The 22,430-nt window shown below is 40.1% G+C and overlaps 2 protein-coding genes, 2 long non-coding RNA genes and 1 pseudogene across 5 annotated transcripts; 1 reads left to right on the forward strand and 4 right to left on the reverse strand.

Moving 5' to 3' along the window:
- Positions 1 to 651: 651 nt before the first annotated feature.
- On the reverse strand, positions 652 to 1,980 carry LOC117629093 (F-box protein At2g26160-like). The gene has a single exon (XM_034361604.1). It carries the CDS (start codon positions 1,978 to 1,980, stop codon positions 652 to 654), a length of 1,329 nt encoding a protein of 442 aa, XP_034217495.1.
- Positions 1,981 to 8,617: 6,637 nt separating this feature from the next.
- LOC117628219 lies at positions 8,618 to 9,407 on the reverse strand. The gene is made up of 2 exons (XR_004585930.1): positions 9,303 to 9,407; positions 8,618 to 8,803 (listed from the first exon to the last, which is right to left on the reverse strand). It is a non-coding gene; the product is annotated as an uncharacterized LOC117628219 (long non-coding RNA).
- A 5-nt stretch (positions 9,408 to 9,412) lies between these two features.
- Positions 9,413 to 11,240, reverse strand: LOC117628218. Of its 2 annotated transcripts, XR_004585929.1 has the most exons (5): positions 11,134 to 11,240; positions 10,996 to 11,047; positions 10,037 to 10,259; positions 9,498 to 9,754; positions 9,413 to 9,424 (listed from the first exon to the last, which is right to left on the reverse strand). It is a non-coding gene; the product is annotated as an uncharacterized LOC117628218 (long non-coding RNA). The 2 variants fall into 2 exon arrangements; XR_004585928.1 differs by lacking the exon at positions 9,413 to 9,424 and having other exon boundaries at positions 9,431 to 9,754.
- A 426-nt stretch (positions 11,241 to 11,666) lies between these two features.
- LOC117629094 (F-box protein At2g26160-like) lies at positions 11,667 to 12,860 on the reverse strand. The gene has a single exon (XM_034361605.1). It carries the CDS (start codon positions 12,858 to 12,860, stop codon positions 11,667 to 11,669), a length of 1,194 nt encoding a protein of 397 aa, XP_034217496.1.
- Positions 12,861 to 21,331: 8,471 nt separating this feature from the next.
- The window catches only part of LOC117629095, a 3,016-nt pseudogene continuing 1,917 nt past the window's right edge, over positions 21,332 to 22,430 (forward strand).

Below are 22,430 nucleotides of genomic sequence, written 5' to 3' on the forward strand. Positions count from 1 at the left end.
TTTGGTTGCAAGGAAAATGAAGCATACCACGCCGCCTGAAATTGTGAGTTCCAAGAAAATGGCCTCCGAAATGATCATCCTGTATTGAACAAAAACGCATTCCAATTAATCACAAACTAAAGTCAATAAAAACTGGGGCAATAGCTAGGGCACCGGAGGCCTTACGTCATCGATACGATTGTGGGTAGCCAAGCCATGGAGCTTGAATTCTCAAAACCCTAGAACTTGATTTCGAAGAATGAGAGCATAGAGGCAACGACATAATATTATTATTATTACTGGCCAAAATCAACCACTTTGGGGTTCAACTTTTCGGGATTATTGGTCTTAGGACAAGCCCAATGATGGGTGTGGTTGCAAACCTCCGTTGGGCTGAGGCATTTAGAGCACACTATTGCCGCCTTAAGGCAGATGGAACCCAAGCAAAACTTAGTGCAATATTATCAAATCATCGATCTTAACACATCAGTAAAATAAACTCCACATATCTATTAGGAAAAAAAAAAGAAAAAAAGAAAAAGGAACACAGTTGATCACATGGATCATCATAAAAAAGAAAAAGAAAAAGAAAAAATAAAAAAGAAAAAAAAAGGTGCAATACATTACGTTGATGAAATCACATGAAAAGTTAATTTAATTGTAAGAAGCTAGCTAGCGGAGTCCATTAAACTGGGGTACAACCCAGACTGCAGGCGGTATATAACCCTGCAAATCAGAATAAGGATCCAAGGAGAAATGTTGCGTGATGGTTCCGCTCTCTAAATTAAAAATACCCATATCGCGACATGGCATGTCGTCATATAGCGTATCATATTGGATATGGTCTCCGTAAACAAAAGACGACGATGAGAAATCATGGGTATAATATATGGAATTTGACTGGCATCCATGAAAGTTGGAAGCCAAAACAGAGACGGAATGATTGTCACCTATGAAAAAGGCCTCATCTCCGATGCTTTTTACCTCAACATGTTGTAAAACAGATCCGTCTTTGTCGTCGAACACCACCTTGTAAACCCTAAAGCTTTCAGTCATAACATTCTTGTAGGCCCCTTGTGTTTGTTTACAAACTCTTTCGATATGCATTAAGTCTCCCTTGGTTGATTCTACAAGATATCTTGTAGCTTTATAACGGTGGAAGCCTGCGTCCGGATGTGTAAGCAGCTTTAGTCGTCGTATTCTTGGAGTATAAGGGCTAACATCTAATGACCAAATCTCTCCCTGATGTCCAAGTAGGTGGACTTGGGTTTGGTAAGATAAAACATCAGTGACCGGAAGTGGGGGCTTAATCCAAGTCCAACGTTTTTGACTTCGGCCTCTTTTCATATGAATGAAAGCAAATTCATCATAAATACCCACAAGATGATTAGCTTTACGTAACAGTGCTACAACCACATAGTTATCTGGATTCAAAGCAGGGTCAGCAGAGAAGATGACCTTTCTCACATTGAATTCGTGGAAGTATTTGTCACGTTTCTTGGGTATGACATCCAAGAGAGGGAGAAGAATGGGCGATGCCGGATTTCTGAAAGGGTCCCGGAGTGCTATAATCGGACCTTGGTCTGTGACGGATTCTATTGTGGCAAACCAACCGTGGCTAGAGCCACAAGACCTCTTTTTAAAAGGCACTTCCAATCCAATATTGTTGTAGATTTTGCCTTCAGCAATGCTGTATAATGCTTTTCGGTGGTTCGTTTTCGTTAGGAGGCGGCTATTCTTGCCGCCGTCGCCTTGGCATTCATATTCACTAGGGATCAAGAGCATGGGAAGTAGGTTGTTATGCCGCCACCGCTGTGTTGCTTGATTATAGTCTTTTGCAAGAGAACGCCATTGCGTGCAGACGGCAGCAAAAGAAACATGGTCAATGGGCTCAAACAAATTATCTAGAATACAAAACACAGGCAGCAGAGGAAGACTTGCCCATTCTGGTGATGATATGTACCCACTGCAACTGTATTTGAAGGCAACACCAGCGACCATGTTCCCACAACGACGCTTCTTATTATTAGGGTACATGACACCAAAACGACGCTTCTTATTATTAGGGTACATGACACCAAAACGAACAAGCACTCCAAATTAAGAAGAAGAAGAAACAAAATATTGTTCGCACCAAGAATTCTCTTGTATTCCCTAAGATATTGCTGGCTATTTATAAAATATATGAAGCGGATAGAGAAGAGATAACACATTAGCACAAGTCCTCTTGTATGTATAGAACTCAAAATCGTAATAATCTCATAGTAAGTAATTAGGCAATAATAATATAATATTGCAATATTTTCGTTTTCTTTTCCTACTTCTTATTATAATATACTGTTCGTTTATTTCCTCGTTCAATGGCAAGAGAATCAAGTACGGTAAATATTGGCTTTGTTTGGAAGGCAAATATTAAGTGATAAAATATGATATTCTTGTTAAATTGTGGCGATTTGATATGATTTTTCAAGGATTTCGTGGAACTATAAATAACAATTCTTTTCCCACCAGAATTCTTATACACCAAGTAATCTTGGCCTCCAACCACTACTGTATATGTACTCAGCTCGGATCAGGGCATACCATTTTTTATATGTGTGTTTATTCAAAAATGCTAATTATTCCACATCTATATACCACCTATCTAATAGAGGTGGGGTCTCATCGTATTGGTCGACTCCACCTCTATTAAAGAGATAATACACAATGTGGTATGTAAATGTGGTATGCTCAGAACCGGCCTTGGGGGTGGGCAAGAAAGGGCCTCTGCCATGGGCCTCCAATTAAGGGGCCCTAAATTTATATACATATATATATCATTGTCCAATTTATTATATATTATAAAAAAACACAAACAACACACAATTAAATTAAGTTTCTTCGTTTCCTCTTCCCAGAAAGTTTCTTCGTTTCCCACGCAAAAACAGAAACAACATGTGCTTGACAAATGCAACTCCTTCCCAGAAGGCGATTCCTCTACTAGTTAGTTTCTCCAAAGAAGAACTCTATCTAATCCACCCATCTCTTATATAAGCAAGAATTTGTGGAAGCCAATGCATGCAACTTCTTAGAAATAGCGACCCGTATACACAATAAAATCCTACTCTTTAACATAACTTTTTGACATTGGACAACAACAACTTTTTGACTCTTCTGTTGAAGTGCATTAGCTTACTTCCAAGTTAAAACTATTGTCTTTTCTCACACAAAAACTCCTAAAATCTGAGATATACCTTCATAAAAGTCATACATTACCTCTCTGAACTTTTTTTCCCCACAAATGAAACATCATGCTTAAAATACGCATCATATGAGCATCCATAAATATTTGGTTCTTCACCTAAACTATTATGTCGGATTAACGCACGGATTCTTTTGCTCCCCACCTTAGGGGCCCACGCTGCATTATTATTCTAAATCATAATGATCATGGTGGTCTAAAACCTCGATTTGCATTTTAGTAGAATCATGTTCGAACTTTCATAGCACATTACTATTCTAACATTTGAGAATGTAATAAACTAACATTTAAGAATGCAATAAACTAACATTTGAGAATGTAATAAACTAACATTTAAGAATGCAATAAACTAACATTTGAGAAAACCGCCTTCCCCTTCCCCACTTTAACCCCCGAAAAAAAAAAAGAGGAAAATCTTCTCTTTTTGTTTTGGGTGGCTACGACTATTCTAAGCCACGCATAAAGGTACACTTATTACATGAGACAAATTTATAACCAACTGGTCTGCCTCTCACCCTCTCACCCTCTATGGGCCCAACCCAAAACATGTTTTTGTCATCCTGTAGAATAATTTAATTAAAGTAGAGAAATTGCCAAGGAAAATTTGTCCTAATGGCATCAATCTGTGTTTTGTTCAAACAGATTCTAACTTTAGATATGATGGAGGACAGTCATTAAATATAAATAATAAAAAAATTTGAGAAATTTGAGGATGAGAGTTGGATGACAGTCTCAAGATCCCCAAAAGCTTCTCTTTTTACCTAAATTTCCATTTTAAGAAAAGAGAAGGATAAAGAAATCAACAAGAAAAATTCAATCACACATTGGAAGCCAGTGTTTGGTTGCAAGGAAAATGAAGCATACCAGGCCGCCTGGAATTGTGAGTTCCAGGAAAATGGCCTCCGAAATGATCATCCTGTATTGAACAAAAACACATTCCAATTAATCACAAACTAAAGTCAATAAAAACTGGGCAATAGCTAGGGCACCGGAGGCCTTACGTCATCGATACGAGTGTGGGTAGCCAAGTCATGGAGCTTGAATTCTCAAAACCCTAGAACTTGATTTCGAAGAGAGTAAGCGATAAGCAATTTTAACAAAAACTGCGAAGCTGAAAGTAGAACAACACAACTGTTTGATGCAGTGAATCAGAAACAAGAAGGGTTGGGTCGGGCTTTTGGGGGAACAGCTTTGGTATCAGCCGTGTACGGTTGCACAGTTTAGTAGTGTATACAAACCCACCTTCTGATCGCCTCAGTGGACATATTTTCAAAATTGAAGTTAGCCCAGTTCCTTTCCAGGATCTATTGGGCTTAAGGGATGAACCGACACAAGCGACACTCGGATTCCTATAGTTGGGCTGCGGACTCATTAACCGTGTTATGTTCGGGTTAACCATTTATAGTTGTGCCGTGTTCTTATTGACTTATGTGTCTAGTGGACGAAAAATTCAACAATGGTTATTTATATTTTATTTATTTGAGTTATTTTATGCGTATAATTTGATAATTATTACGCGGCCAAATCATTCCGACCGATGGTTTAGTTCAACAGACATCTGATAAATCGACGGGATCATTGTAGGTGATGGTTTTGATTTTGGCATTTCAACAGTGGTGGATTTAATGGTCGGTGTGTACAGAACCGAATCCACCCACACAAGTGAGAGACGGAAAGAATCCATATTTGATTTTGGCATTTCATAATTTGATTTTTGGGTCAAGTATTGAATGGCCCATTTTAGCGCGTTTCTATAATTTTAACCCAAGTCCATCTTCATACCCGCGTTACACAGACGGTCCTGAATTCTATTCTTTCGAGCCCGAGTGACATAGAGCCCTAAACTCCCACGAGGCTTTTGTTTGGGACGAAAGCTCTCGAAGCTCTCAGCTTTATTTCCATGCCGGTAGTGGATTTTACCAGGACCTGAATGCTGGTTGGTNNCTATAGCACGCGAGACCAGGTACCTCCTTCATTCTCTTCATTCTAATCTGTGTCTTGTGCTGATTAAATTTTTAAGTGTCGTGGTTATTGGTGTTTTGAAATCTATTATCTCTTTGATATTAGGTGGAGTGATTTATAGTTTGGTTGGAAATATTATTTGCAGGCTGATAATTTGGAAACATATGAAACTGAATGCATAGTCTATAGAATAGAAGCCGTTCCACAGAAACCCACATTGCAATTCCTATTGTTTTTTTTATTTATGTGTGCATATAACTGCAACATCTGTACTTGTTTCTGAAAAATGGTTATGAGAAAAAGAAAAGAAAAAGAAGGAAACCGTAATATATGAAAGTAAAAACTACCTGTTTGCCTGGGCGAGGTCTTAAGACTAGACCCACAGTCTTTACCTACAAACTTTGTAGAAACCAAATTTACAGAGTATCCACCCTGAAAATGGAATGTGCATTCAGAGGGATTAGTCATATTAGCTTGAAAATGATGAACATACAAACAATAGGACAAAGAACTACCTGCTGATGGGTTTTAATCCTCTCCTCAAGAGATAATACTAGCTGTGCTTCCACTTCTGGTGCTCTTCCGGTTTTCAAAGACTTTAGTATTGTTTTACAGTACCTGTATTACATGCACTTTGTTAAGAAAAACAGATGTGAAAGAAAGCACCAAATAAAAGAAAAATGCATGTGAGCATATATGAGCTTGTATGGCTGAAATGTTACAAGGATAAACTGAGAGTTTCCAAGCACCCTTGAATATTCATATAGTTCAGTCCTCTGTCAAGAGACCATAAGGGCAAACTGAGTATAGACTCCAGAAAGCATTGCTTAAAGGAATTAATACAAGACTCTCGTTAAGCAATTATTATGTCTCATTGCATATGAACAAGCAAATAAGAATCAGTTTTCCAAGGATAGAATTTATATTGAAGCTATAAGTGACTAGGAAGTCGTTACTTATCGCTCAAAGGGTAAAATAAAAGAAAATAAAGATCAAGTAGAGAAGAAAGATAAATGAACAGGTTAGGGTCAAAAAAATCGAATTAGGAATTAGGGGAGGGGAAAACACTAAAATGAGAGACAAATGAGATTAGACACTGTTGATCTAGTGTCCAAGACCTGGCTTATGCTATGATTTAAGGATGTTACAAAAAAAAACATTAACTTTCAACCCTGAAATCTCTGATAAAGCTACCATACGATGTTACTTGGAGTCCAGATTCGCACTGTTGCATTAAAGTGTGCATTCAGGCACGATCCAGGCACCAAAAAATAACTAGCACAAGGAGAAGTTTCTGAAGAATAAAATGAAGAGATACTGCACAAAAGATAACAGCATTCGAAAAGCACCTGAATGGCCTCCGGACTAGCATAAGTTCGAGGTGATTTCCAGTGATCTGCTCCAATTAGACATAGTCTTGTGCTATCGGAGTATGACTCAAAATTTGCTTCTGCCACTAAATAGCAGATGTGTGCTGCAGTAATCTGATACACAACTCATGTCCGATTTAGTGATAAAAAGTTAACATGCGTAAAGGAGAAAGGTTACATGTAACAGTATCATACCTCACTTCTATCCTTCCATAAGCAATCTGCAAGATGAATAATTACGAGTTCATCATCTTTTGTTCTGTTTGCAGTTATCACAGCCAGATTCTCCTCCCAGTCATCAAGCATTTTATTTGCACCAAACTGTAGTTGCATAACAGAAACAAAAAGCATTTTAAGGCAAACGTACTGCTAAAGAATTCAGAAAAAGAAGATGAAATTAGAGAACTTCTTATTCCAATCGTACTACCAAGTGCAGCACTACAGGTAATGCTATGTTCAAATTTAATCGGATGTCCCTCAATGAACTACACTACATGTATATAGCTATGAGAAGCAACATTCATTTTTAACATTCCATTCACAATGTTTGGCCGTCGGTGTAAATTGCTCAGTGTTCAGAATCTTCTTAGCGAACTGTTCCGGATCGGAGCACCGAAGCCGGAGACACAGCATCGGAGGCGATAGGTTTGTCCGGGAGCGGGCCGGACAAGTGATGATAAGGAGATCTGAACCTATCAGTATCTCAGCCATCTCTGGATCATTGCTCACGATCTTAGCACCAAAAACTTGTATTCCCTAAGATATTGCTGGCTATTTATAAAATATATGAAGCGGATAGAGAAGAGATAACACATTAGCACAAGTCCTCTTGTATGTATAGAACTCAAAATCGTAATAATCTCATAGTAAGTAATTAGGCAATAATAATATAATATTGCAATATTTTCGTTTTCTTTTCCTACTTCTTATTATAATATACTGTTCGTTTATTTCCTCGTTCAATGGCAAGAGAATCAAGTACGGTAAATATTGGCTTTATTTGGAAGGCAAATATTAAGTGATAAAATATTATATTCCTGTTAAATTGTGGCGATTTGATATGATTTTTCAAGGATTTCGTGGAACTATAAATAACAATTCTTTTGCAAACAGAATTCTTATACACTAAGTGACCTTGGCCTCCAAGGAATTAGGTCAGTCAACCAACCACTACTATATTTGTACTCACGTGCTCGGATTAGGGCATACCATGGCATTGGGGGTGGGCGAGAGGGGCCACCCCTAAATTTATATACATATATACTATTATCCAATTTATTCTAAATAAATAAAGCAATTAAATTAAATTTTTTCGTTTCCTCTTCCCAAAAAGTTTCTTCCTTTCCCACCCAAAAATAGAAACATGTGCTTGACGAAGGCGACTCCTTCCCAGAAGGCGATTCCTCTCCTAGTTAGTTTCTCCATGGAAGAACTCTATTTAATCCACCCATCTCTTAATAATCCACCACCATATTTTTGGTGACCAAGAGGGGAGGAACATGAGAAATTGAAAAGGTAATATGATTTATAATTTTATTTTTTCATATATTTGTTCCTACCCATCAAACTATTTTTTCAATTTCCAGATTATACATAGACAATGACTTTGATGTTAAGAGACTTAAGACTCTACTTTATAATGACCATGTAGGATTATGCACTATAATTATTTGTTGTAAAATCATTATTCACGCACTCTATGATCTAGGTAAAATCATTTTATTTGTTGTTTTTTTCGCCACTGTATACTAAGGGAAGGGCCTTATTTAGTTTATCGCCTAGGGCCAGCCCTGGGTATGCTTAGCATATTGCTCATGTTTATTATCTGGTCCATGTTTATTAACTGTGCGATCGATAAATTAGACAGCAGCAGATCTTGAGCAAAAGAAAAGACATTGAATAGTACGTCTTTAAAACTATGATGATGTATGATCCATGTAAACCAAAACCAAGCACTAACAGAAGCTGAGGGAAGGGAAGAAAACCATTTCATTTGATCTTTCAACGTCATTTGTGAGCCCCTCCATATGTTTGTGCAAAATCTTGTATGTAGAAACACAAAATATAGTTAAAAATATAAAATGCCAAATAATATTGCGCCAGGGCATTAGAAGTACCATTTAGCATATACATTCTACTAATACGAGATAAATCTAAAATTTCAATTGATATATCCCCGACCTTCAAATTGACTTCTCAGTTCTGCATTTAGGGATTTTTGCGAAGCAAGTTTCATGGATAATTCCTGCATCTGCAGACCAACAATAGCAAATCATATTAAGCAGATCATCACAACCAAACAGACGACCACCTCCAAGAGAATAAAAGTGCATACATTTGTTAGAAAACAAAATGAGGACAGTATATTTGAAAGCATGGACATATTAACACATCGAAGATGTTTATATTTGCTTCGGTTCTAACAGTAGAATACTTTGGTGGCAAAAGCAGTATTATTTTATTTAAAAGGACTCTGGTGCCCAAATTTTTTGAAACATTTAATGCTTGCAAATAAACATCCACAGTCTAACCTAATCCCCCTCCAAAACGTTGAAAAGAAAGACGTGTCAAAATTTGCATGTAGGGAAATTGCAGAGTCCTCTATTAATTTCTCACACCCAGGAAAATTGGACGAATAAAAAAATTGCAAGGAAAAACAAAAGATGATGATTATAGCTGAGGATAAAATTAACTCAAGATACTGAATGCACATAATAACATCTAAAATATAGTGGACGCAACAGCAGCACCTTTCCCTCAGAAGCTTCCTTGCCTATCTCCTCATTTTCCTCTTGCCGGGTCCTACATTTAGCCATTAACTGCTTCCCCATCTTGCTTGTAGGAGTAAAACTGAGAAGCTTGCTTTCTCTAACTGATAGGAAGAACAAACCATGAACAAAAAGATGAAGAATGCTAATGACTTTTGAAAAGAAACATTCACTAACCTGTTCTTTCAATGACTCCTCAGAGTTCTTCAGGGACTGAAGATAATTGGTGACCAATTTAGGATCTAGAAGGATAGGTTGAAATCACCTTTTTAATGGACATACAGAAGATGCACCTAAAAAATGATGAGGAATTGACTCTCTAAAACATATAATTTTACATAATACAACAAGAAAGGTACCCTAAAAGGCTAGTGTTCATTCAGAAATGAAGAATGCTGCTTTCAAATCTCAGATTTTGCAGCTTCAAGTTCCATCTGAAACGAAGGGAAACAATCCATTAACAAATAGAGAATTTAACAATGAATCAAAAGCATATAACAAGTAAGACTCTAGTGAACGTATCAACAAGTGCCAAGAAATTCTTCGAGTTTGTGATGAAATTACGTTCATTTAATATTTAATATTTATCACCACAACTATAAGCATCCAATATTTTACCTAGTTGACTAAAAGAAATTCAGAATTTATATTTCGATATCTGAAGAAAGACAATAAAGAAATAGAGAGAAGGAAAAGGTTGAACAACAAATACATACTTGGCATGTTGCAAGAGTATCTTTACAGTTTTGAAGACTGCAAAAAGAGTTGCAATAAAAGTATAAAAATCAGGACCTAAAGAAAAGTCAATGCATTATAATTTCCAGTGATATAGAGGTTTAATCAGTGAAGCATAACCCATTGTTCCTCAATACGTTTCATGAAGAGACAAAATCATTCCTGTTGCAACACCAGGAGCAGTTTCTTCAACTTTTGAGTTCCCTGCATTGTACACATAATCATTAGATAAAATGAACAAAGGAGAATATATACCGCAGAACTCTCTTATATAAGCAAGAATTTGTGGAAGCCAATGCATGCATGTAACTTCTTAGAAATAGAGACCGGTTTACACATAACAAAATCCTACTCTTTAACATATTTTCTGACATTGGACAAAAACTGCCACATCCCAAGTATAACTCTTCTAAAATCTGAGATAACCTTCACAAAAGTCATACATTACCTCTTAACTTCTTTTTTTTCCCCACAAATGCAACATCATGCTTAAAATACGCATCATATCAGCATTCATAAATATTTGGTTCTTCACCTAAACTATTCCGTCGGATTAACGCACTAATTTACAACAATATTGTTGCAGAAATAAAAAATACACTTTTGACTTTACCAATGTTTCATACAAGTCCAACCAAGACAGTAAGGGAAGAACAGATATACACAAAGAGACACATTTACATATAATGGTAAAGGTTCAACATTTCCAAAATTAGAATGCCCGTAATGAATAAGAAAAGACCTGTTTTGAGCCAAAAGGAAAAAAATAATCCTCTTCTTCGTCTCAAGATCCCCAAAGCTTCTCTTTTTACCTAAATCTATTTTTTTTTAATAAATTAATTAATTTATTTTTAATAAAAAGAAGGATAAAGAAATCAATAAGAAAAATTCAATCGCACATTGGAAGCCAGTGTTTGGTTGCAAGGAAAATGAAGCATACCACGCCGCCTGAAATTGTGAGTTCCAAGAAAATGGCCTCCGAAATGATCATCCTGTATTGAACAAAAACGCATTCCAATTAATCACAAACTAAAGTCAATAAAAACTGGGGCAATAGCTAGGGCACCGGAGGCCTTACGTCATCGATACGATTGTGGGTAGCCAAGCCATGGAGCTTGAATTCTCAAAACCCTAGAACTTGATTTCGAAGAATGAGAGCATAGAGGCAACGACATAATATTATTATTATTACTGGCCAAAATCAACCACTTTGGGGTTCAACTTTTCGGGATTATTGGTCTTAGGACAAGCCCAATGATGGGTGTGGTTGCAAACCTCCGTTGGGCTGAGGCATTTAGAGCACACTATTGCCGCCTTAAGGCAGATGGAACCCAAGCAAAACTTAGTGCAATATTATCAAATCATCGATCTTAACACATCAGTAAAATAAACTCCACATATCTATCATCACAGAAAAAGAAAAAAAAAAGAAAAAAAAAGGTGCAATACATTACGTTGATGAAATCACATGAAAAGTTAATTTAATTGTAAGAAGGTAGCTAGCGGAGTCCATTAAACTGGGGTACAACCCAGACTGCAGGCGGTATATAACCCTGCAAATCAGAATAAGGATCTAAGGAGAAATGTTGTGTGATGGTTCCGCTCTCTAAATTAAAAATACCCATATAGCGTATCATATTGGATATGGTCTCCGTAAACAAAAGACGACGATGAGAAATCATGGGTATAATATATGGAATTTGACTGGCATCCATGAAAGTTGGAAGCCAAAACAGAGACGGAATGATTGTCACCTATGAAAAAGGCATCATCTCCGATGCTTTTTACCTCAACATGTTGTAAAACAGATCCGTCTTTGTCGTCGAACACCACCTTGTAAACCCTAAAGCTTTCAGTCATAACATTCTTGTAGGCCCCTTGTGTTTGTTTACAAACTCTTTCGATATGCATTAAGTCTCCCTTGGTTGATTCTACAAGATATCTTGTAGCTTTATAACGGTGGAAGCCTGCGTCCCGATGTGTAAGCAGCTTTAGTCGTCGTATTCTTGAACTATAAGGGCTAACATCTAATGACCAAATCTCTCCCTGATGTCCAAGTAGGTGGACTTGGGTTTGGTAAGATATAACATCAGTGACCGGAAGTGGGGGCTTAATCCAAGTCCAACGTTTTTGGCTTCGGCCTCTTTTCATATGAATGAAAGCAAATTCATCATAAATACCCACAAAATGATTAGCTTTACGTAACAGTGCTACAACCACATAGTCATCTGGATTCAAAGCAGGGTCAGCAGAGAAGATGACCTTTCTCACATTGAATTCGTGGAAGTATTTGTCACGTTTCTTGGGTATGACATCCAAGAGAGGGAGAAGAATGGGCGATGCCGGATTTCTGAAAGGGTCCCGGAGTGCTATAATCGGACCTTGGTCTGTGACGGATTCTATTGTGGCAAACCAACCGTGGCTAGAGCCACAAGACCTCTTTTTAAAAGGCACTTCCAATCCAATATTGTTGTAGATTTTGCCTTCAGCAATGCTGTATAATGCTTTTCGGTGGTTCGTTTTCGTTAGGAGGCGGCTATTCTTGCCGCCGTCGCCTTGGCATTCATATTCATTAGGGATCAAGAGCATGGGAAGCAGGTTGTTATGCCGCCACCGCTGTGTTGCTTGATTATAGTCTTTTGCAAGAGAACGCCATTGCTTGCAGACGGCATCAAAAGAAACATGGTCAATGGGCTCAAACAAATTATCTAGAATCAAAAATACAGGCAGCAGAGGAAGACTTGCCCATTCTGGTGATGATATGTACCTACTACAACTGTATTTCAAGGCAACACCAGCGGCCATGTTCCCACAACGACGCTTCTTATTATTAGGGTACATGACACCAAAACGAACAAGCACTCCAAATGAAGAAGAAGAAGAAACAAAATATTGTACGTACCAAGAAACCAACCATAAGATATTCCAGGCTATTTATAAAATATATGAAGCGGATAGAGAAGAGATAACACATTAGCACAAGTCCTCTTGTATGTATAGAACTCAAAATCGTAATAATCTCATAGTAAGTAATTAGGCAATAATAATATAATATTGCAATATTTTCGTTTTCTTTTCCTACTTCTTATTATAATATACTGTTCGTTTATTTCCTCGTTCAATGGCAAGAGAATCAAGTATGGTAAATATTGGCTTTATTTGGAAGGCAAATATTAAGTGATAAAATATTATATTCTTGTTAAATTGTGGCGATTTGATATGATTTTTCAAGGATTTCGTGGAACTATAAATAAAAATTCTTTTGCAACCAGAATTCTTATACACCAAGGAATTAGGTCAGTCAACCAACCACTACTAATACAAGAGAGATCTAAAATTTCAATTGATTTATCACCGACCTTCAAATTGACTTCTCCGTTCTGCATTTTGGGATTTTTGCAAAGCAAGTTTCATAGATAATTCATGCATCTGCAGACCAACAATAGCAAATCATATTAAGCAGATCATCATAAAATTAACTCAAGATACTGAATGCACATAATAACATCTAAAATATAGTGGACGCAACAGCAGCACTTTTCCCTCAGAAGCTTTCTTGCCTATCTCCTCATTTTCCGCTTCCCATCTTGCTTGCAGGGGTAAATTGAGCAGCTTCCTTTTTCTTTGCTTTCTCTAACTGATAGGAAGAACAAACCATGAACAAAAAGGTGAAGATTGCTAATGACTTATGAAAAGAAACATTCGCTAACCTGTTCTTTCAATGACTCCTCAGAGTTCTTCAGGGATTGAAGATAATTGATGACCAATTTAGGATCTGCAAGGATAGGTTGAAATCACTTTTTTAATGGACATACAGAAGATGCATGTAAAAAAATGATGACAAGTTGACTCTCTAAAACATATAATTTAACATAATACAACATGGACGGGACCCTAAAAGGCTAGTGTGGGACTAACCAGGAGAAGTTCCAGGAGTTATGAAGTGTTCATTCTGAAATGAAAAATAACACTTTCGATCTCAGATTTTGCAGCTTCAAGTTCTGTCTGAAACCAAGGGAAACAATCCAATAACAAATAGAGAATTTAACAATGAATCAAAACCATATAACAAGTATGACTCTGGTGAATGTATCAAAAGTGCCAAGAAATTCTTCAAGTTTGTGAAGAAATTACGTTCATTTAATATTTAATATTTATCACCACAACTATGCAGGAATACCCCCGTTAGCCGGCAGCAAATTCTATTTGTTCTTCGCCGCTTTGGGTAGTGGGGCTTACTTCCTAGCCCCAGTGGGAGTGGAATTCAATCACTACTAAGTGGTATCTTTGTTTATGCAGAACCCCACTTGAAGCCAAACTGCGGTCTCTTTTTTTGGTCAACACAAACTGTGGTCTAAAAGAAATCAGAATTGAACCCCTGGAGATCATGCATGTCTTATTTTTTAGCAACTACTAACAATTTCGGCTCTATATCTATATTATTATTATGTCTCTTCTTCCTTCTCTTTCTACCTTGGTGCCTCTTCTTCTTCCTTCTCTTTGTCCTTTGGTGCCTCTTTTTCTTCCCTCTCTTTGTCCTTTGGTGCCTCTTTTTCTTCCCTCTCTTTCTCCATAGGTGCCTCTTCTTCTTCCTCCTCCTCCTCCTTCTTCTTTTTCTTCTCTTGCTCTTCTATTTCCACTGGCTGGGGTTGCAATGTCACACCTGAAAGAAGAGCCTTTTCCTTTTGCACATGAATGAATGAAAAGGTATGCACAGAAGCTCTTCTTTCAGGTGTGACATTGCAATTCCTATGGCTTTTTTTGTGTATGTATGCATGCATGCATTAGGGTATGCATATTTAATTGCAACTAATGCACACTTACATTTCAAATGTTTATCTTCTGCCCATTATCCTCACTCACTCATCTTCTGGATATTGAAACTACAAAATTGATTTTACTAGTATTGTAGCATTGATATTCCAAAGTTTTACTTACCAAGTGGGTTTGTTTGTTGGAGTTGCAGGGGGAACAAATTGATTTCGTACCATGATGCTACAGTTAGATCAAGTGAAAATGTTTCTGATGAAGGTTTGGCACTCTGTTTGCTTCTAATTATTCAGGCCTTGACATCCCCTTTTGATTTAATCGGTAGCATCTAATTCATCTGTAATAAATATATGTAATTGGTCATCCTTCCTTGCCTGTCAGTGGCAGAGATACTGAAACATTTAAGCATATTGTTGATGCTCAAAATGGCCCGGCCAATATTGAGTCCAACTTAGTGATGAGATATGCGGGGTCTTCAGCAGGGAAGAGGGTTGAGGCCCTTGGTGAAATAGGTTGGTGGGAGACCTGCAGAAGACAAAGTGGTAGGAGCAATCGTTAAGCTTCGGACACCGGTGTGGTGCCGGCCGAAGGATCTCCGATGCCTAAGTCAGTTACAAGTGGTAATTCTGGCAGAGTAACAGTAAAAGTGAGAGAATAGTTACCCTTTTTACTTGGGTACTGTTCCCTATTTATAGGGAGGTGAAAGTAGGAGGTTTGCACAAAGTTTCAATGTGGGACTTTGTGCAAGTCGTTGTGGTGGCGACATGTGTCCTGGAGATTAGGTTTGGCAGCTGGGAGCTTCGGCAGGTGTCTGGCACCTCGGAAGTGTGTCTTCCTTCGACAGGGGAGAAGGCGTGGCTGCCTTTGTGCTAGTCGTTTTGATGCTGGGTCTGATCGGTTCACTATGGTATAAACAATAGTCCCCCAAGTTCGCGGTCGAGAAGTAACTTCTGGGTTGGGAACTTATGAGTTTTTGTAATTGTAACCGAGCATTCCAGCTTCATTGGGAGCCGTAGGGCACTCCCTAGTCCCCAAAGTTGGCAAGCTAGGAGTTGCGTCAACACATAAAATGTGTGATACAAGCTGTGTAAGCCTCTAGAACTGTTGGTAGCTGGGTAGCTGGGTACTTGGGCATGTTGCAGGTAGGATGAGAGTTGGGTCCGTAGGGTTTTTTATTTTATTTTTTTATTGTTGTTTTTGTTTTTGTTTGGGAGCTGGGCCTTTGGCAGGCCGGGTCTTTGAAAAATTTTAGGAGATCTCTTCTTCTTCCATGGTCCTTGCCGTTCGGCAAGGGCCTAGCCCTTTTTTTTTTTTTTTTTGGGAGCTAGGCCTTCGGCAGGCTGGGTCTTTGGAAAATTTTGGGAGATCTCTTCTTCTTCCATGGTCCTTGCCGTTCGGCAAGGGCCTAGCCCCCTTTTTTTTTTTTCGTATGGCCTTTGCCATTTTGCAAGGAACAAAGATGGGGGGTGGGTTTGGGCCTTGACAAGGACTTGGGGCCGGCAATAGTAGCTGGGCTTCGGCAAGTGTAAGGGCTAGGGTTTGGAATTGTGAGGAGTAGAAATATCTTCCCATTGCTCTTGCCGTTCGGCAAGTTTTGAGTTGGCTATAAATTTGAGCAAGTGTTGTCACGCAAGAGGAAGTCTCCTTCGGCAGGTAGTTTAGCAAATTTGTCTGGGTCTGGGTCTTGGTCTTTAGAGTATCAGTGCGAGCACGATCCGATTTTGGCAAGACCCTTGCCGTTCGACAAGGGTGATTGGGAAGAAATTTTTTGTGAGCCTTTGAAGCCATCAACACAAGCCTTACTGCGAGCACGATCCGATTTTGGCAAGACCCTTGCCGTTCGACAAGGGTGATTGAGAAGAATTTTTTGTGAGCCTTTGAAGCCATCAACACAAGCCTTTCTGCGAGCACGATCCGATTTAGGCAAGACCCTTGCCGTTCGGCAAGGGTGATTGGGAAGAATTTTTTGAGAGCCTTTGAAGCCATCAACACAAGCCTTGCTGTTCGGCAAGGTCGGCTGAAATCAGAAATTGACGGACCGGTTCAGCAAGGCTTCGGCAAGGCGGAATCAGCTTGCTGGCTTCGTGTTGTCACGGCTTCGGCAAGGCTGCTCGTTTGCAAGGCGTTTGGCGAGAAGGCTGCAGCAAGGGTCTGATCAGGAGGAGGCTGTCCGAAGGTGTTCGGTAGAGCCATCTTGTGTTTCGTAGCAGCTGGATTGAGCTTGCCGATCGGCCAGTGCTAGACCTTCGTTACGTCAAGGTTTGTGTTGGCTTGAGTGCGATTCGGAGATTTTGCAGGTACGAGCTGGGTCTTTGAGCTGCCGCTTAGCCTCTCGAGCTAGGTGGAGTTTGTGAGCTAGGTTTGCTGCAGCATCGTTGGTTTCCAGCTAGGCCGTCCACATTCGGCAGGTTAGTCCCCTTTTTATTGTTGCCCGGGCCTTGCCGTTCGGCAAGGCCAGCTATAATATATTGTGAAATGGGTTCGGGTGCCTTTGGGCTGAGCCTTTCCGTGTTGGGAGTGCTTGTGGAGGTGAAATTCATTTTGTCGTTTGTCAGGGTGGCCAAGACAAGTTTGGGCCCTAGCCTTGTACAAGGGCTAGGCTTTGTAAGTAGAATAGTCAAGTTTAGAATTTTGGTGGCCCTCCTCTCGATTTTTGCACGGGCCTTGCCGTTCGGCAAGGTCCATAAATTTCTCTTAACTTTTTTTTTTTGGTTTGTTTCTTTTTGTATATTTGAAAATGGAATTTCAAATTGTGTAGGTACAAGGGATTTAAGAGGGAAGATGAAAGGGTGCTAGGGTTTGCTCGTGAATCAAGGAGTGGGTACCCTTGGTTGGCTATAAATAGGAACTTGGAGTGGTGAAGGCACTTGAGTTGAGGAGAGAAATTGTGAGAAATTGAGGAGGAGGAGAAGAGATTTCCGGCGAGGGTTTTGTGGTGGTGCTTGTGGTTGAGGTGATTTCCGGCGACTCCTACGTGGTGGTACGAACAAGGTTAGACCTCATTTTGCTTGAACTTTTGAATTGAAATGTCTTGCTTTGCATGAACATGTTGAAGGCTAGGAAGAACACTTTGAATATGAGCATGAATATGACGAACACGTTGAACATTGGTATGAACATGTTGAATGCTTGCTTGGTATGAACAAGCATAAAGATTTGCCAAAAGTTTGTGTTGTTGTGGTTCGATCCTCCTTGCATGTGCATTAGTTCCTTTTTCTTGTTTTTGCATATTGTAGATGTCTGAAAGTTCTGATAGAGAAAGTCCTGACCCCCTGCCTTTGGTGGGGATGACACTGAGAGTGAAGAGCCCAGCCAATATGTTTGTTCTGAAGAGGAGAGTTCAAAGACAGAGGGTATGGTAGAAGGCATTATAGAAAGTAGGATGATAGGGCATGGGGGTGAGAGGGGTGAGCCGTCGGTAGACTCCGGGTCGGCTGCATATAGGGAGATGCAGAGGAATTATATAGAGTTAGAGGCTATAGCGAACCGGGTTCTAGCCTTGCCTCATACGCAAGAGGTGGGTTCGAGCAACCAGGCATCACCATCGGGGTCCGTGGGTATAGCCGCGGCTTCAGTTTCAGAGGGAGTAGACATTTGGGTTGGTGTCCCGCTGCCGAGGTGGAATACGCTTACAGAAGCCAAATTGGCCCAGCTGCGGACAGACTTTTGTGTTCCAACCTATGTGGGCTTGAGGTTACCCACTGCGGCTGATGTAGTCAGATATCCTTCGGATGGCTCCGTGATGATTTTTACGGATATGTATCAGCACAGCTTCAGACTACCCTTTCATCCGTGGGTGCAGATGATGTTGGCTAAGTTGGGGTATGCGCCGGGGCAGTATAATCCCAACTTTTGGATTCTTCTTCATGGGATGTACATCGCTTGGTGGTTGGCTGGGTAGGGGGAGCCAACATTTGAGCAGTTCATGTACTTGTACTCTATTTCGAAGCAGCAGGGGAACTTTCGCTTGGTGGACACCTTCCCCGTCTGGTACGCGGACGGGGCCTGGCGAAGGGCCTAGGTGTGTCACCCGTGGGTCATCGAGGTTGACAGGGATAAGGATCGATCCTAGCTGACGGTCCGAGATGCGATCCCTGCAATCTTAGTAGATCCTGATTGGTTCATGGGGCCGGTCCTTCGGTGGGGGAACGCAAAGGAGTCGTGACTGGGTTAGCTCCGGATGAAGGTGGTCTTTACCCTTGCGTAGCCTAGATTGGGCCTGGGCACTGTGGCTGGAATGTACTGGCTGGTTCGGCTGAGTATGCCCAACGTTCTGGCTGAGGTCTTGTTGGGCATCCTGGGCGCGAGTCCTCTCTTGGTTCCGCTTTAGAGCACGATAGTCATGCTCTAGCTCAGCATTCCGGCAATGAAGATGCTCGTATTTCTCCGGACATTTTAGTAATACTATCGCGGAGGCGCTCCACTTCTGCCTAGAGAGTGGCATCTCCCAAAAATTTCCTTCGGGAAGTACCATCGCGGGGGGTATGGTGCTGGGTATCGCGGCTATCCTCGGTCTGCATAGCAGAGTGTGGGGTGAAGGAGAGGCGACGGGGCCTGATGGGTGAAGGAGCCAGCTGGGCTGATAGAGAAGGAGGGGATTCAAGTGTCAAATTCCCACAGACGGCGCCAAACTGTTGATGCTCAAAATAGCCTGGCCAATATTGTGTCCAACTTAGTGATGAGATATGCGGGGTCTTCAGCAAGGAAGAGGGCTGAGGCCCTTGGTGAAATAGGTTGGTCGGAGACCTGCAGAAGACAAAGTGGTAGGAGCAATGGTTAAGCTTCGGACACTGGTGTGGTGCCGGCCAAAGGCTCTCCGATGCCTAAGTCAGTTACAAGTGGTAATTCTGTTAGAGTAACAGTAAAAGTGGGAGAATAGTTACCCTTTTTACTTGGGTACTGTTCCCTATTTATAAGGGGGTGAAAGTAAGAGGTTTGCACAAAGTTCCAATGTGGGACTTTGTGCAAGTCGTTGTGGCGGCGACATGTGTCCTGGAGATTAGGTTTGGCAGATGGAAACTTTGACAGGTGTTTGGCACCTCAGAAGTGTGTCTTCCTTTGGCAGGGGAGAAGACGTGGCTGTCTTGGTGCTAGTCGCTTTGATGCTGGGTTTACTCTGGCGAGTTCAATACTAATCGATGATAGTGAATTGCCACCAAATAAACTCCACATAGTTTGATCTCCTGTCTAACACATATCATACTAGGCTGTTTTGTTAGAATGAAAAACACACTTGAATTACAGATTGATCTTGCCAATAACAAATCTGATTCTCATTGGCTCAAGTACAAATCTCTTTCATTTGCTCAGCTCTGAACAAGAAATCCATGACAATTAATGTTGAAGAGTTAGGCCATGGCACTTGGACTGTGACCATTTTATCAACAAACTCAAACTTCACCTCCTCTCCATCAATCTTACAAGCACTTGGCTTTTTCGAAGCAAACACTCTCATTTCCCCACAACCCCTTCACTCCAATTCTCACCAGATTTGAGGAGTTTTCTTCATCCTCAAATTCCAGCAACTGAATTGCACCACCAGTGTTGAGAATGTTCACCAATCCAATTGGAGCAAATTGGATCAACTTATATGGCAAAACCCTCACTGGAGAAACAGTGAGGAGCTCGTGGTCGAAAGGCTGAAGTGAAATCTCTACCTTCTCTGAAAGCTTCAAGAGCTTCAGTTTCTTTTGCTGGTGCATCATACACAGCAAATATGTTCATTCCTTTGATTGAAATTGGGGTCTTCCCATTGTTCCACTCTACATCTTTTGGGCCTTCTAAAGAAGTCACAGGTTTTGAGCAGTCAGGGGCGCTTTTGTTGCGCCTGGATTTGGGCTAGCATTATCCTTTTTGACAATTAAACAATCCCAAAGCTCTAGCGTGCTGGCATAAAATCATACATAACCCCAAAAAAAAAAACATTCAATTAGCGCTATGAATATGATGATACGATATGATACGGGGATATGAAAAATTTCCAAAAACTAGAATATGATACGTTATGAATACGAAAATTAAAATATATATTAATATATAATTTAAAACATATTTAAATAACATAAAATCATAAATTACAAATATAGTGTATCATTCTTGGTCTTTCTTTTTATTTTCTTTTTATTTTTTGTTATAGTTTGGGCTTTGTTTCTGGTTCTTTTTAGGCCCATTTTAATATTATTGAAAGAACCAAAACCCATAAACATATTTATGTTTTTTACGGCCACGAAGTCGTTCATTTGAGAATTTATATTAAAAAAATGAAAACTTAGGTCTTCTTCTTCTTCCTCTTTGTGTCGATTCTTTTTCTTTTTCCACCGTCTCTCTTCTCCTTCATCTATCTCTCCCTCCTCAAAAGCACCGGCCAGCGTATCCGACTTTCTTTTCTTCTTCTTCCTCCTCTCATCTCTCTCACTCTCCGAATCTTTCCTTCTCCTCTCTCTCTCCAACGCGTATCGGAGCGTATCCGACTGCGTATCTGATATGGGATACGGACCTAAGTCCGCATGGAATCAGCACATAGGTGTGTGTTTGATTATGCTCCTGTCTGTACTGTTTCAAAACTTTTAGATGACTTGTTGGCTGTTCTTAGGACTCGGATGGTAAACCACTCTGAGTAGTTTGCTTTGTTTGGTGCTATAATATGGTTTATTTTTGTTTGGTAACTCATGTGTTAGGTATGACTCGTGTTCATGTTGTTTGCCTTTACTGATTTGATTTTTGTTCTGTTGTGAATTTCGTGAAAATTTTCAATTTAGGAATGTTCATTGATGTGGTTCAGTTAGTACAGAATTTTGTTAATGATACTGAGAGTGATTCTTTGAGATCAGGAATTGGGTTTTAGTTCTATTTGCTTGAGAAATTGTACATAACTTTATCTTGTTCTTAGCCATCAATGTCATAGTCAGAGTTCAAAGTTATTGTACATAACTTTTTCTGCTCTCCTCATATCGCGACATCAGATTCCTCATTCTTCCTCCATTAGCGATTTCACCTCCTCTCCGTACAGGATGAGGTTTTCCCTCTGTTGATGCTCAAAATGGCAGGCCAATAGTGAGTCCAACTTAGTGATGAGACGTGCGGGGTTTGTAGCAGGGAAGAGGGTTCAGGCCCTTGGTGAAATATAGGTTGGTGGGAGACCTGCAGAAGACAAAGTGGGAGAAGCAATCGTTAAGCTTCGGACACTGGTGTGGTGCCAGCCGAAGGCTCTCCTATGCCTAAGTCAGTTGCAAGTGGTAAATTTGGCAGAGTAACAGTAAAAGTGGGAGAATATTTACCCTTTTTACTTGGGTACTGTTCCCTATATATAGGGAGGTGAAAGTAGGAGGTTTGCACAAAGTTCCAATGTGCGACTTTGTGCGAGTCGTCGTGGTGGCGACACGTGTCCTGGGGATTAAGTTTGGCAGTTGGGAGCTTCGGCAAGTGTCTGGCACCTCGGAAGTGTGTCTTCCTTCGACAGGGGAGAAGGCGTGGCTGCCTTGGTGCTAATCGCTTTGATGCTGGGTCTTCTCAGTTCACTATGGTGTAAACAGTAGTCCCCCAAGTTTGCGGTCGAAAAGTAACTTCTGGGTTGGGAACTTGTGAGTTTTTGTAATTGTAACCGAG

This window comes from Prunus dulcis, chromosome 5 (assembly GCF_902201215.1).
Source record: "Prunus dulcis chromosome 5, ALMONDv2, whole genome shotgun sequence".
Taxonomy (NCBI): domain Eukaryota; kingdom Viridiplantae; phylum Streptophyta; class Magnoliopsida; order Rosales; family Rosaceae; genus Prunus; species Prunus dulcis.